This window comes from Chrysochloris asiatica, unplaced genomic scaffold (assembly GCF_000296735.1).
Source record: "Chrysochloris asiatica unplaced genomic scaffold, ChrAsi1.0 scaffold00067, whole genome shotgun sequence".
Taxonomy (NCBI): domain Eukaryota; kingdom Metazoa; phylum Chordata; class Mammalia; order Afrosoricida; family Chrysochloridae; genus Chrysochloris; species Chrysochloris asiatica.
Window position 1 is genome coordinate 5,000,130 of NW_006408585.1, and position 14,818 is coordinate 5,014,947.

The following is a 14,818-nucleotide window of genomic DNA, read 5'->3' on the forward strand; positions in this document are numbered from 1 at the left end:
AGTCAGTGAGAATGAAATAGAAGAATTCTACCAAATTCTTCAATCTGAAATTGATCAAACATGCAGTTAATATGTATTGATCATTAGTGGTGATTAGAATGCAAAGGTTGGGAGCAAAGAGGAAGGACCAGTAGTTGGAAAATATGGCCTTGGTGATAGAAATGATGCTGGAGAATGCATGACAGAATTCTGCAAAATCAATGATCTGTTCATTTCAAATACCTTCTTTAGACAGCATAAGAGACATTTAGACAGGAAAGAGACGACTACACACATGGACTTCACCAGATGGAATACATAGAAATAAAATTGACTACATCTGTGGAAAGAGAGGATGGAAAAGCTCCATATAATCAGTAAAAACAAGTCTAAGGGCAGATTGTGGAACAGACCATCAATTGCTGATATGTAAATTCAAACTGAAGCTGAAGAAAATGAAAACAAGGCCACGAGAGCCAAAATATGACCTTGAATATATTCCACCTGAGCTCATTTAGAGCTCAAGTGAAGAACAGATTTGATACATTAAACACTAAAGACCAAAGACCAGAAGAGTTGTGGGATGACATCAAGAACACCTTACAGGAAGAAAGCAAAAAAGTCATTCAGAAGACAAGAAAGAAGGAAAAGATCAAAATGGATGTAAGAAACTTGCTCTCCAGTGTAGACATGCAAAAAAGCAAATGGAAGAAATAAGGAGGTATAAGAGCTGAGCACAAAATTTCAAAGGTCAGCTCGAGAAGACAAAGTCAAATGTTACAACAAAATGTGCAAAGATCTGGAGTCAGAAAACCAAAAAGGAAAAGAACATGCTCAGCATTTCTCAAGCTGGGGGAAATGAAGAAAAAATTCAAACCTCGACTTTAGTTATTGAAGGATTCTCTGGAAAAATTACTGAATGATGCAGAAAGCATCAAAAGAAGATGGAGGAAATACAGAGTCATTGTACCAAAGGAAATGGTTAAGGTTCAACCGTTTCAAGAGGTAACACATGATCAAGAGCCAATGATACTGAAGGAAGAAGTCCAAGGTACATTGAAGGAATTGGCAAAGAACAAGTCACCAGGAATTGATGGAATAAAAATTGAAATCTTTTAAGAAAGTGAGGCGGCACTGGAGGCACTCACTCATCTATGCCAAGAAATTTGGAAGACAATTATCTGGCTGACTGATTGGAAAAGATCCATATTTGTGCCCATTCCAAAGAGAGGTGACCCAATGGAATTCGGAAATCATCGGACAATATCTTTGATATCCCATGCGAGTAAAGGTAATATAGAAATGTCTGCAAGCATACATTGATAGAGAACTTCCAGAGGTTCAAGTTAGATTCAGAAGAGGCCATGGAATGAGGGATATCATTGCTGATGTTCGATGGATCTTGGCTGAAAGTAGAGAATATCAGAAAGATGTTTACCTATGCTTTATTGACTACGCAAAGGCTTTCGATTGTGTGGATCATGACAACATTGTGAAGTACGAGTATTCCTGAACACTTAATTGTGCTCATGAGGAATCTGTACATGGACCAAGAGGCAGTTGTTTGAACAGAACATGGGAACTCTGAATGGTTTAAAATTAAGAAAGGTGTGTGATAGGGTTACTCAACTTGTATATGCTGAGCAAAAAATCCAAGAAGCTGGGTTATATGAAGAAAAACATGACATCAGGATTAGAGGAAGACTCATTAACAACCTGAGATATGCAGATGATACTACCTTGCTTGCTGAAAGTGAAAGGGACTTAAAATACTTACTGATGAAGATCAAAGAGCACAGTCTTTGGTATGGATTATATCTCAATGTAAAGTAAAAAAAAAATCCTCACCAATGGACCAATAAACAACAGTCTTATCAATAGAGAAAAGACTGAAGTTGTCAAGGACTTCATTCTTCTTGGATCAACTATCTACACTCATGGAAGCAGCAGTCAAGAAATCAGATGACGTACTGCATTAGGCAAACCTGCGGCACAAGACCTTTTTAGTTGAAGAGCAAAGATGTCAACACTTTCAAAGTGTTGAAGAGCAAAGATGTCAGCTTGAGGACTAAGGTGCGCCTGACCCAAGCCATGGTATTTTCAGGAACCTTATATGCATGCAAATGCTGGACAGTAAATAAGAAGACCGTAGAAGAACTGATGCTTTTGAATTATGGTGTTGGAGGAGAATACGGAAAGTGCCATGGGCTGCCAAAAGAACAAACAGATCTGTGCTGGAATTAGTATAGACAGAGTGCTCCTTGGAAGCTAGGATGGCCAAACTTCGTCTCTCATACTGTGGCTATATTGTCAGGAGGGAGCAGTCGCTGGAGAAGGAGATCACGTTTGGTAAGGTGGACGGTCCGAGAAAAAGAGGAAGAGCCCCAGCGAGATGGACTGGCAAAATGGGAGCATCAATGGGCTTAAGCGTGTCAACAATTGTGAGGTTGGCTCAGGATCGGGCAGTGTTTCATTCTGTTGTGCATAGGGTCACTATGAGTAAGTACCAGCTCGATGGCACTTAACAACAACAAAAACTACACATTATCAGACATATAGTAGATAATCAGATTTTTTTTTTTTTTTAGTTTCCTTTCTTTCTAAAAGCATTTACTAAAATAAAATGTAGTAGTAATTTTCAACGCAACCTGAGCAGGGCCAACCTGTAGGTTTCTGGAGTTGAGATTTTTCTCTAGCTAAAAAGCTCATGTGGAACACAAGCAGCTCCAGGATCAGTACACCTTTGGATCTGAAAATTAAGTCAGAGATTTGTGGGGATGGGATTTGAAATGCCAAAGAGGCTTCTGGTTGTACTTCCAAAGTCACAGACTAAAATGCTTCAGGATCAGACAAATAATGTAAATGGGTAAACCAAGGTAGGAAAAGAACATGGTAACAATGGAACCCTCTGTTTTAAGATATTAAATATCTGAAGTTACAGATCAAGCCCCCTAACACTTGGTGGTGTACTTTCAATTCGATTCCAACTGACAGTGCCCCTAGATAGGGTTCCCGAGGCTATAATCTTTATGGGAGCAGAAAGCCTCATCTTTCTCCTGCCCCCTAATATTTAAATGAAGGCAATTAATACAATTTTTTTTTCTCAACAGCATCAGCATCAACACTGTGAAGGCCAAATAAAGCACATCTATGTGCAGGATTTGGCCCCAAATTAGTGTAGTGGTTACAAATCAGGCTGCGAACTGCAAGGTCAGCAGTTAGAAAACTACCAGCTGTTCCGCAGACAAAAGATGAAGCTTTCTGCTCTCGTAAAGATTTACAGCCTCAGAAACCCTGTACAGGATCGCTATGAGTTGGAACTGACTACACAGCACATAACAACAACAACAACCACCGTTGGAAAATGCCAAGTTATAGATTATAAAAAATATGTGGTACAAGATTACTTAATCCTCTAAAAATAACATATATATGTATGTATTCATACAAACACACATAAATGCATGTATATACAATCCATTCACAAGGCTAAATAATAGTATACAACTAACACGTGGGCAAAGCTAAAACTAGAAAAATAAAACCCACTGACTTTTAGCTCTACAAGAATGTAGTCACTAAACTAGCAGTCTATCAACATTATTAAACATGTCTAAACATCCCCATGGAGTCCTGGTGTGGTGCTGTGGGTTAATGCGCCAGACTGCAAAGCCATTTGAACTGCAAGGTTGGTGGTTCAAGCTTACCAGCTGTTCCTTGGAAACCCTATACAGGGTCGCTATGGGTCGGAATCGACTCGATGGCACTTAACAACAACAACAAACATCCCCATATGCAGTGAGGTATTAAAGCAAGCAATCATATACCTTTCTGTCTTTGTGCCACTGCTGATGATCCAAAACTATGTTCTTAATATTTTCAAAAAAATCATCCTTTATCAAGCTGAGGGCTGTATCTGGTTTGGACTTATCAGCAGAAATTACATGTTTCATGTTCTGATAATGATCGTGAACATTCAGCATTTCCTGCAAGGGAAAAAATGAATACTTTAGTTCAATTTCTATGGAGAAATTTAAAGGTCAAACCAACACAAAAGAAACCATCTTTCCAAGTAACTGTGAGGTGATAGGGAGTAACATGCACGTCCTGGTGTGGGGTTGTAGGATAAGCACTTTACTGCTAAGCAACCAGCTGCTCCTTGCAAATCCTATACAGAGTCGAAATGAGTCAGAGCGAACTCGACAGGCCTTAACAACAACAGCAAACCCTGTGAAAGCTAGGATCTGTATAAGATGGAAACCTGTCAAGAGACAGAAAACACAAGTATTTTCGACCAAAAGAAATAATAAAATAGTGCTAAAACTACACCCTGTCAAAGGGAGAAAACTTTCAAGACCCGGAAACACAAGGCAGTCCCACTGAGTTTCAAGTCTACAGGTTTCACTGTGCATTGAAAATAATCAAGCAATCAAAGAATACAACTTTATGAATGAAGAAGCTGCTCCCAGAGGTACGGATTAACTGAACTCAGCTCAACAAACTAAGCTACACTGTTATAGTGAGAAACTAAGGAAAGACTAGTTAGTTAACATACAACTGCACTCCAGGATAGCAGAAAAATTATTGTACAACATATCATTAAATACCATTACCAACAACTAAGATATTTGTATATCATACAGACATCAATGTATTTGCATAGTTTTATATTATACAAAAGAGTTCTGGTGTGGCACTATGGGTTAATGCGCCAGACTGCAAAGCCATTTGAACTGCAAGATAGGTAGTTCAAGCTCACCAGCTGATCCTCAGAAACCCTATACAGGGTCATTATAAGCATAGTGGTTACAAATCGGGCTGCGAACCGCAAGGTCAGCAGTTTGAAACTACCAGCTGCTCCGCAGGAGAAAGATGAGGCTTTCTGCTCCCATAAAGATTTACAGCCTCGGAAACCCTGTTACAGGGTCGCTATGGGTCGGAATCGACTAACAACAATGGGTCAAAACCGACTCAACATCACTTAACAATAACAACAACATATTATACAAATATAAAAATATTTGCATAGTTCTTATGCTGGGCTGGAGATTCCTACATAATAAGCCTCACCCAAACCTTCACAGAGATGTACTGACTTTCACAAATCCCAAAGCCCATTAACTTCATCATTACTCTTCAAGAGTTAAAAAATAAAGGGTGATTCATGACACCATCTGTGGCATCGTTTATTAATTAGACCTTCTTCCCCAGACACTCTAGCCAAATAAGCAGGTCTAGAGTCAGAAAAATAACCCACTTCAGTAGACCTAAAAATTCTGTGTGTCCTGACATAGTGACCCTATGCACAACAGAATAAAACACTGCCTGGTCTAGACCAGAAGAGAGCTATGGACCCTTTCACCAGAGATGACCACTTGGATGTCTGAGTCATTCCTGTTAGATGTTTCACTTCATTTCCAGCAGGTTTAGTGGCATCAACACCTCTGCATAGAATCCGACACTGTAGGATTAGCACTGGACTGCCAATCACAAGATCAGCAGCTCACACACACACACATGCCGCTAAGAGAGAGTTCAAACCCACCAAATCCATGGGCGTAACATGAGGCTTTCTGCTCTCATACAGATTTACAGGAAACCATATACAGGGTCGCCAGGAGTTGGGACCAACTCAATGGCAGTGGATTTGGTTTTTTGTTAGGTCGTGGTGAATGAGCCCTGAGGGTATAGTGGGTAAAGCAATGGGCTGCTACCCACAGGTCAGCAGTTCAAATCCTTTAGTGGCCCAATGGGAGAAAAATGAAGCCATCTGCTCCCATAAAGATTTAATGTTAGAATCCGTAAAGAGCAGTTCTACTCTGTCGTATATGGTCACTGCGAGTCAGAATTGACTTAATGGCATTGGCATTTTTTTTAGATTCAGGGAGTGATGAGTACTCCCACGAACAGTGTTTGCCATGGGAAAACTGTTCAGATATAGGGATCCCTTAACTCTTGACAGTTAACAGTATTCAAACTCCCATTATTACTCTATAAGCAATACATGCTCCACACAATACAGTGAAAAGACACGAGTGACATCTGGTTTTGAGCTTGAATGATGTCAAATTCTAGATGTGTGACTTGTGCAGATCCCTCAACCAGAGCATCACATTCCACATTTGTGCAAAACGAAGTAAACCTATTCCTCACTTATTGACTATCTCATTATCCGACATGTCACACTGGTGCTGGATACTTGCAAAACATCAATTTTACATAAAGATTTGATCTTTGGAACCAACTCACGTTGACAAGTGAGGAGTTGGTGCAACATCAACTGACCCACTGGTATGTTGTAAATACAAAGTGAGTTTATACAAATGGAAGTGCTTTGTGTATCATAGAAAGCACATAACAAATTAGAGAATTAAGAAATAAAAGTAAGAAAGTGCATGGACTTTGGAGCCTTACAGATGTGGACACTCAAATTTAATGTTTGCACCTATTACACCTTCTTCTTCTTGTTGCTGGTTGTCCCTGAGTCAATTCCTAATCACAGTGACCCCAGCTGTTGCAGAGTGGAACTTCTGCATATGGTTTTCAAGGCTGTGACTTTTGGAAACAAATCGTCAGGCTTGTCTTCCAAGGTGCCTCTGCATGAGTTCAAACTGCCAACCTTTCAGCTAGTCACTGAATGCTTAACTGAAATTACTTAACTTCTTCGAGTCTCACTTTCCTCATTGTCAAAAATGGGATAATACCTACTCTTCTCTATTCAGAGTTATGGTTATGATTAGTGATACAATGTGGGTAAAGCATCTAGCACATGATCAGCATACAATAAATCATGGTCACTATTATAACTTTATAAATGAGAAGTATCAGAAATAATGAGCTGTTCAAGGTTTTCTTAAGTGGCAGAACCAGAATTAGAAATCATACATTTACCATCTTACTCACTTTGCCCATTTTTTATTTCTCTTTAGACATAAACTAGAACTAACAAAGGACAGAATTATATCGGAATGCAGGTCTTCTGAAATAGAGACATCATAGCTTTTGCAGACAGTTGTTATGTGCCGTGGAGTCGGTTCCGACTCATAGCGACCCTGTACAGGGTTTCTGAGGCTGTAAATCTTTACGGAAGCAGAAAGCCTCATCTTTCTCCTACGGAACAGCTGGTAGTTTTGAACTGCTGACCTTGAGGTTTGCAGCCCAATTCGTAACCACTACGCTACCAGAGCGTAGACAGTAGAAGGTAATATAAATGCCTTAAATTTAAGAATTATGAGTGAGAATGGGCCCTTGTCTCTGCTAGCACAGGAGAAAAAGACGTGAAATACCACAAAATCAAACTCTATGGGCTCCCTATTTTAACAAGTGAGTGATTTCCTAAAGACAACATTTAATTAATAGGAGATAATACACGAGAAAAAGAGGAAGACCCCAAGCGAAATGGATTGGCAGAGTGGCAGCATCAATGGGCTCAAGAGTGGCAACAATTGTGAGGTTGACCCAGGACCGGGCAGTGTTTCATTCTGTTGTGCACAGGGTTGCTATGACTCGGTATTGACTCGATGGCACCTAACAACAACAACAGTAATACATGAGTTGGGGCGATACAAAATGCAGACAGAGGTAATGAGGGAAAAGACTCTGAAGACAGAAATGTATTAAGCAAAGATCCTAGAAAATACCAGAACGACTTCTCACAGCCGACTCCATTCCTGAAGCATCCAGGATAGGCATTTCATAGCCTGGCCCTCCTGATTCTCTTTTCCAGTCACCCTGGAAGAGCACCACCTTGTGCATCGCTCCTACTTGGATCTCTAAAATCTTCCACATGTATTTGCGGACATATAATTTATTCAACAGAGGAACCCGTAATTCAACATGTTATAGTAAAAGAGCTTAAAAAGGAAAAAGCATGATTAAGACGGTATATTGAAAAAAAAAATGTTCTACTACACGATTAGTCAACAATTAAAAATTGTAACTGACAAGGTTCAGATCATCTTAAACTCATTAAAAGAATGTTGACATCAACATCTTACTATTCTAAACCATCTGCCTCTCTCTTCAAGATTCACATCAGTACCTCTTAGGAAACTCTTTCTGATATCCTAGCTTTCTCTTCTATTCTCCACAGTGCCTATTCCAAATGTTCATATGACCCTTAAGGTCCTTGAATCTCACAGTCCTCTGTTAAACCTTAGGCTACCAGGTCTGTCTGCCTTCTTTTTCTCATCTTTACAATGAATTATACAAATACTTTCCTCACACTTTCCCTTAAGTTTCATAGGAAGAAGTATGATTTCTCCTGCTCGAGGTTAATACCTCCACTGAGCTCTAGATCATAAAACCACCTACACCCTCCATGGGTAAACACTTTTCCTTCCCTTCTACACAACCTTTCCCCCTTAACTAGCTCCTTATCTGAAGACTAAAATATACTGTAAGTGTCTAAACCTTTTAAACAACCCCCCTATACCAAAATGATAAAATCTAAATTCCTTCTAATGTACAAACTACTTTTACCACACTAATTTCTCTACATTTAGTCTTTTCCACCTCTTTTTCACTATGCCTATAAAGGGAAACGATCCCAGTTCGTCTTCAACTTCAGGCACTCAGACGTTTGCTGAATAATGTACCGTTGGCTAAAACCAGTTTCAGCTTAAATGACACGGAGCTCTTGCCATCTAACAGTTAGTGCAGCCAGATGGAAGTGGGAATGACCCTCAACTCCAGCACTTTCTAACTGAATCTCTCTCCACCTCAGTTTCCTCAACTTTAAATAAAGGATAAAACCACTTACTTAAAGAATCCATATTTCCTGAGTCCAAATCCAGCCTTCTACATCTTTCTGTTTCTCACCATGCTTTCAGATCCCTTAATACATTTAGGATATATTATTTATGATACTTTAGAAAAGTAATAACAATTGGTTAGAAGATAGAAAAGATTTGAGTGTATGGTAGACAAAAGGTTATCATCTCAGTATATAATTAGAAATAAACTTTTTTTTTAAGCGCACGAGCATAAAAGCAAATGTACCTCTAACACATCAGAAGTGATGAGTTTCATTACACGATCATCTGGATCCTTAAATTCTTCTGTGACTTCAGTTCGTTGAATTTTTTTCTTCATCCTATATGACAGCTACATGATAATGAACATCATTTAACCTGATGTCCTTTAAACGAAGTTTTAAAGTACTAAAATATAAGCTAGCAGTACACATTGTCTAACAGTAAACAGTAACGAAACAAAAGCAAGTCTTGAAACATAAAGTTGCTGTTAGGAGCCATCCAGTCGGTTCTGACTCACAAGCAATGAGACACTGACTGGGCCTGCGCCATCCTCACAATTATTGTAATGTTTGAGTCTACTGTTGCTGCCACTGTGCCAATCCATCTGTTTAGGGCCTCACCCTCCAGTTTATCAAGCATAATGTCCTTCTGTATTTGATAATACATTTGTTAAATTATCCATTTTCCAAAGACCATTAGTAGACTTCTAAAATATACCTAAAATGCCATACTATATTCTTACGAATTTGGAGAAGTTAAAAGCTTTTCAGCTAGCAAAGAACCAGAATTAGAACCTAGGACTCCTAGCCCTAGTCCACTTCTGTTACAACTAAAGCCCACTTTCTTGCCACAATCTTGTCATAAGACTGAAGAACTATCATACTTTATCAGCAAAAGTTTCAACTTGCCATCAAATGACAATAAAATTCTTCAGTTCTCTTTCATAAGTTACTTCTCTGCTATCTAGATACAGGTATAAGCAAATTCATATGCCGGATCTAATTATCTCAAAACTATCTACTTTAATACATGGCATCCTGTATGTAATAGCATATATAGTGGTGGTCGTTAGGTGCCGTGGAGTCAGTTCCGACTCATAGCAACCTTGTACAGGGTTTCTAATGCTGTAAATCTTTACGGGAGCAGAAAGCCTCATCTTTCTCCTGTGGAATGGCTGGTAGTTTTGAACTGTTGACCTTGAGGTTAGTAGCCCGACTAGTAACCACTACACTTACATAGACTGAATTTTCATTTTCAAAACAAGTAGCCAGAAGACACTTTAAGAAAGTCTTATTTTAAGAAATAAAATACTCCTATTTTAAGATAGCTTTCTACAAGTATTAGAATGCATAATATTCTTTCAATTTTCTGGAGATTGAGATTACTTTATGAACAACGGCATTAATTTCACATTTTGAAAAAACAATCTATTTTAGATAACATACCAATTTGGGCATTGCCGTAAAGTGAAATGCTTTGTCTAGCCGTAGTTTCCTAAAAATATAAGCTGCATCAAAATGCTGTGCATTTATCAAATCTTGCTGAAATTTTAAAACTTCATCCCAATCCTTCAACGCAACTCTAATCTGCAACCAGGAAGAATAACGAGTTGTTAGCAAATGTCATTTAAAAACAACAACAGCAAACATGCATCATATTAAAACACTGACATTTCTATTTAAATTAGTTTCTTGTAAAAATGTTACCTTTTCACCAACTATTACCTTTTGTTTGGGTTGGCATAGTTGGGTGTTATATAATCCATACAGAAGATACAAAGCACCAACTCGGATCTGGAAAGTGTAGGGAGGTAAAAAATATCGCCAGGCCAAAGCTAAAGCTTCTTTTGTAAACACATTCTTTTCCAAACTTCTCATTCTCCCACTAGAAAACAAAGTGAGCATAAATTATGACTCAATGAGAACAAGCTAGAAGAAGTATACCAAAGCAAACCGATGCCATCAAATCAATTCCAATACACTGCAACCCCATGTGTTACAGAACTGAACTGCACCACAGTTTTCCTGATTGTAATCTTTTTTGACCACAGTGTGCATGGGGTTGTGTCTTTTCACCATACATACTCAATCTGTATGCTGTGCACGTAATCTGAGAAGCTGGATTATATGAAGAAGAACATGGCATCAGGATTGGAGGAAGACTCATTAACAATCTGTGATATGTAGATGATACACCCTTGCTTGCATAAAGTGATGAGAAGTGTTGGAAAGGTAAATGTAAATGTTTTGTAACAAAAGGAGGGGAGTGGCTGATTTTGCAGTCCAGGAGTGGAGATCCCTGGAACCATCAAGGGAGGGAGAAAAGTGAAGCGCAGGTCCCAGAAGGCAGTGACACCAGAGATGGAGGCAGAGGTGATGACATAGAAAGAGCAGCTGGGGACTCTGGACTCAGGGAGGAAGAGGGGCTGTATGCTGGTGGCCAGGGTGCAGGCATGTGGGATGCATCCTTTGGTTGGTTGATGATGCATGCAGGGGATTGTAATCATTGCAATGAAACGAAATATGATAGGATAAATGTAAAGATAATGTTCTCCCATATAATATAACACATAATTCACAATAAGAACTTTAAAAAAAATAAAAAATTTTGCTAATCAATTCCAACAAGAAATTGCCTCATAGAATTTCTAAGGTTGTAATCTTTATGAGAATCCTAATGTGGCACTATAGGATAAGCACTGGACTGCTAATCACAAAGTAAGTGGTTCAAGCCCACCAGCTACTTCTCAGAAACCCTATACAGGGTCTCTATGAGTCAAACTAATTTGACATAATTTAATAAGAAACAGTGGATACCAACAATTTAGAGTCCTAGTGTGGTGCTATAGGGTAAGCACTGGACTGAGCCCTGGTGTAGCGCTGTGGGTTAATGAGCAAGGTTGCAAGGTTGGTTTAAACCTCAGGGTTGGTGGTTCAAGCTCACCAGTTGCCCCTTGGAAATCCTATACACGATCGCTGTGAGTCGGAACCAATTCAATGGCACTTAACAACAACTACTAACTGCAATGTTAGCAGTTCAAACCTACCAACCACTCCCTGGAAGCTCTATACAGGGTCACTAGGGGTCAGAATCGACTCAGTGATACTTAACAGCAACAACAACAAGAATCGGTATGAATGCCGACTGCCACATCTTTCTCCTGCAACTGATGGGTTCCAAATGCCAACCTTTCAGTTCAAAGTCAAAATGTACTGCCACTGTGCTGCCAGGGTTCCATAGATAAGATAGAAGAGATATACACTTGCTGAAAGAGCCACTGTGAGAAATTGAAAGAATTTTGAAAGAACCATGGACTGCCAGAAAAACAAACAAATCTGTCTCAGAAGAGGTACAGCCAGAATGCTCCTAAGAAACAAAGATGGCACAGCTTCATCTCACATACTTTGAACACACTACCAGGAGGGACCGGTTCCCAGAAAAGGACATCATGCTTGATACAGAAGAGGATTAGAGGGGGGAAAAAAAGAGCCCCACCAAGACGGACTGACACAGTGTCTGCAGCACTGGGCTCACACCTAACAACTGTGAAGATGGCTTTCGTTCGGTTGTACATGGGGATTCTGAGTCAGAGTTCATTCAACAACATCGAACGACAATAGACGCACAGATTCTAGTATCTGCTCTATCAACCTATTTGCATGGTAATCTTGGGGAAATTATTTACCCTCCTAGATCCGCAATTTCTACCATCTATAAAAATAAGGATAATTATAACCACTTTCAGAGTTGTTTTATAGGTTACATAATTTAACTATAAATACATTATTACATTGAGTTGCCATTAAAAAATTAGTACTTCTCTTTCATTAACTGCACAATAAACATCTCTCCATCCCCAGTAGTAAACAATCTTTCATCAAGAGAGAAAAAAAGATAACTTTTATATTTTATTACACAAAACAAGTTTAATCATAAGGGATCATTCATTTAGCCAATATTTTGTCTTTGCAATATTTTATGCAATATGTTAAAAGAGCTACAACAAAGTCACTCAGCCACTGTCTTCACTGGGCTTATTCTACTGGGGGCGGGAATTAAAAATTAACAATAACAAACATTTATTGAGCACTTGGAGTTCACGTCATATATATCAGCTAGTTTAATCCTCACAACAACTATATGAGGTATTAACATTATTCTTGTTTTACTAGTAAATAAGCTCAGGCAGGTAAGTAATTAGCCCAAAGTGACAGCTAGTTCATGGTCGGGACATTCAATTGCAGGTAGCTGAACTCCATAATCTCTGCTCGTTACCTACCTCTCCAACTACACAATTACAATAATACTGTGTTAAGTGGAGGATGAAACTAGCACAGGTTTCTACAGGGGGGAAAGGAGCACCCACACCTTAGTGCAGAAGAGCAGAGGGAAGCTTCCTTGAGAAACTGACTTCTTGTTGCTGTTAAGTGCCATCGAGTCAGTTCTGTCTCATAGCGAACCTGTATTGGGTTTCAGAGGAGTGGCTGGTGGGTTTGAACCACCGACCTTGTGGTGGTTGAAACCCACCAGCTCCATAACTGGGCTCCAGAAGGCAGATACTGGTGTAAGAAAGTGAGTGTTATAGAGGGGTCTGGTAATGATGCTAGAGAGAGATGGGCAACAAATGCCGATCACGAAGGGTCTTGCCAGCCATTTAGGGAAATAGCGCTTTATCCCAAATGAAATGCGAACACCGAGGTTGATGAACAAGGCAGGAATGGCAGGATCAGATTTCACTTTAGAAAGATAAGGTCGGCTATGTGAAAAAAATGAATTCTATCTAGAGTTCTTTTTGTTTGTTCGTGTGCTTGTTTTCTTTTTAAGCACGAGTTTCTAGGACAGCAAAGTCAGTGAGGTCAAATGAGGGTGGGGGCAATGGAAATGAGAGAAAAGTTGAGAAGGGCCACCGCCGCCAGGAGGAGACGAAGATTCGGAATGAGGGAGCCAGAGAAAGCAACAGAAGCCCAGTGAGATCGCCCAGGGAAAGCAAGACCCGAAGGTCCTGGAGAGATGAAGACAGCGGGTAGTCTCTCTACACACAGGTGAGAGACGGGTACGGTGTGTGGGGGCTGGGATGAGGAGGAAGAACCCCCAACACGCCCTGGGGCCAGGAGAGAAAAGGTTAGTAGCCAGAAGAACCCACCAGAAGATGGTGCCGAACTTCATGCTCCTCCAGAGCTCAGTGAAGTCCTCGAAGCGCACGCTGTCAGTCTCCTGGAAGCGGCTGAGCAGCGCTTCGCAGTCAGTTTGCAGGCCTGGAGGAGTCTCCATACCTCTCAGGTCCCTGCACCACGCCTGTACTTCGACCAGGTGAAGAGCACCAGGCCCGCAACGTCGCCGAGGAAACCAGGCCGGAAGCCCCGCCCCTACGTCGTGACGCACACGCGTTCTACGACGTGTGGCCCAACCCCTTTTAGTTCCGCTCATTCCTAGGCTCCCATTACCAGGTATTTGATTTATTGCGCGTGTCTAGTTTTGTTCTCTTGTTTACCGGCTTAATTGTTACCTTTACTCCTTTAAGAATAAATCCAATTCTTCTGATTTCACCGAAAGTCTCGCGAGAGGACGAAGGGTTTTGTTTGTTTGTTTGTTTGTTTTTAAAGGTCTTGTTTCCGCTGGTTTATGTAAATTAGTTCTGCCTGTACTCTCAGTCTCTTAAAGTACCGTGGTTGTTGTTGTTAAGTACCTTCGAGTCGATTCCGACTCATAGCCACCTTTTACAGGGTTTGCGAGGAGAGGCTGGTGAATATGAACTACCGGCCTTGCAGTTCAGTGTATTATCCTACAGTGCACATGTAATAATGTGTGAAAATATTCAACTTTACAAGATCATATTGCATTGCTTTCTAGAGAGATTGGATTTACACTTCACTAGCAGGTTACCGTGAGTCTGAATCAACTCAATGGACTACTGACTTCCCAATTGCACCGCATTATCTCAGAAACTGGGTAGCTAATTGTGGTCTTAATGTATACTCATATTTCTCAGATTGTTAATACTTTCTAACTTTCTATTTTATGTTTTCTCTACTGTGAATTGCCTGTTCATATATTTTGCCTATCTTTCGATTGAATGGTTTGCC

The 14,818-nt window shown here is 40.0% G+C and overlaps 1 protein-coding gene across 1 annotated transcript in view; it reads right to left on the reverse strand.

The window, feature by feature from the left end:
* Positions 1–14,006, reverse strand: part of SNAPC1 (small nuclear RNA activating complex, polypeptide 1, 43kDa) — a 35,519-nt gene extending 21,513 nt beyond the window's left edge. Inside the window, exons 1-5 of the mRNA XM_006864634.1 lie at positions 13,879–14,006; positions 10,460–10,619; positions 10,181–10,321; positions 8,980–9,084; positions 3,807–3,965 (exon numbers count right to left, since the gene is read on the reverse strand). Of these exons, the coding sequence (XP_006864696.1) occupies positions 3,807–3,965; positions 8,980–9,084; positions 10,181–10,321; positions 10,460–10,619; positions 13,879–14,006 (693 nt within the window). The remainder of the gene's footprint in view (positions 1–3,806; positions 3,966–8,979; positions 9,085–10,180; positions 10,322–10,459; positions 10,620–13,878) is intronic.
* Between the last annotated feature and the right edge of the window lie 812 nt (positions 14,007–14,818).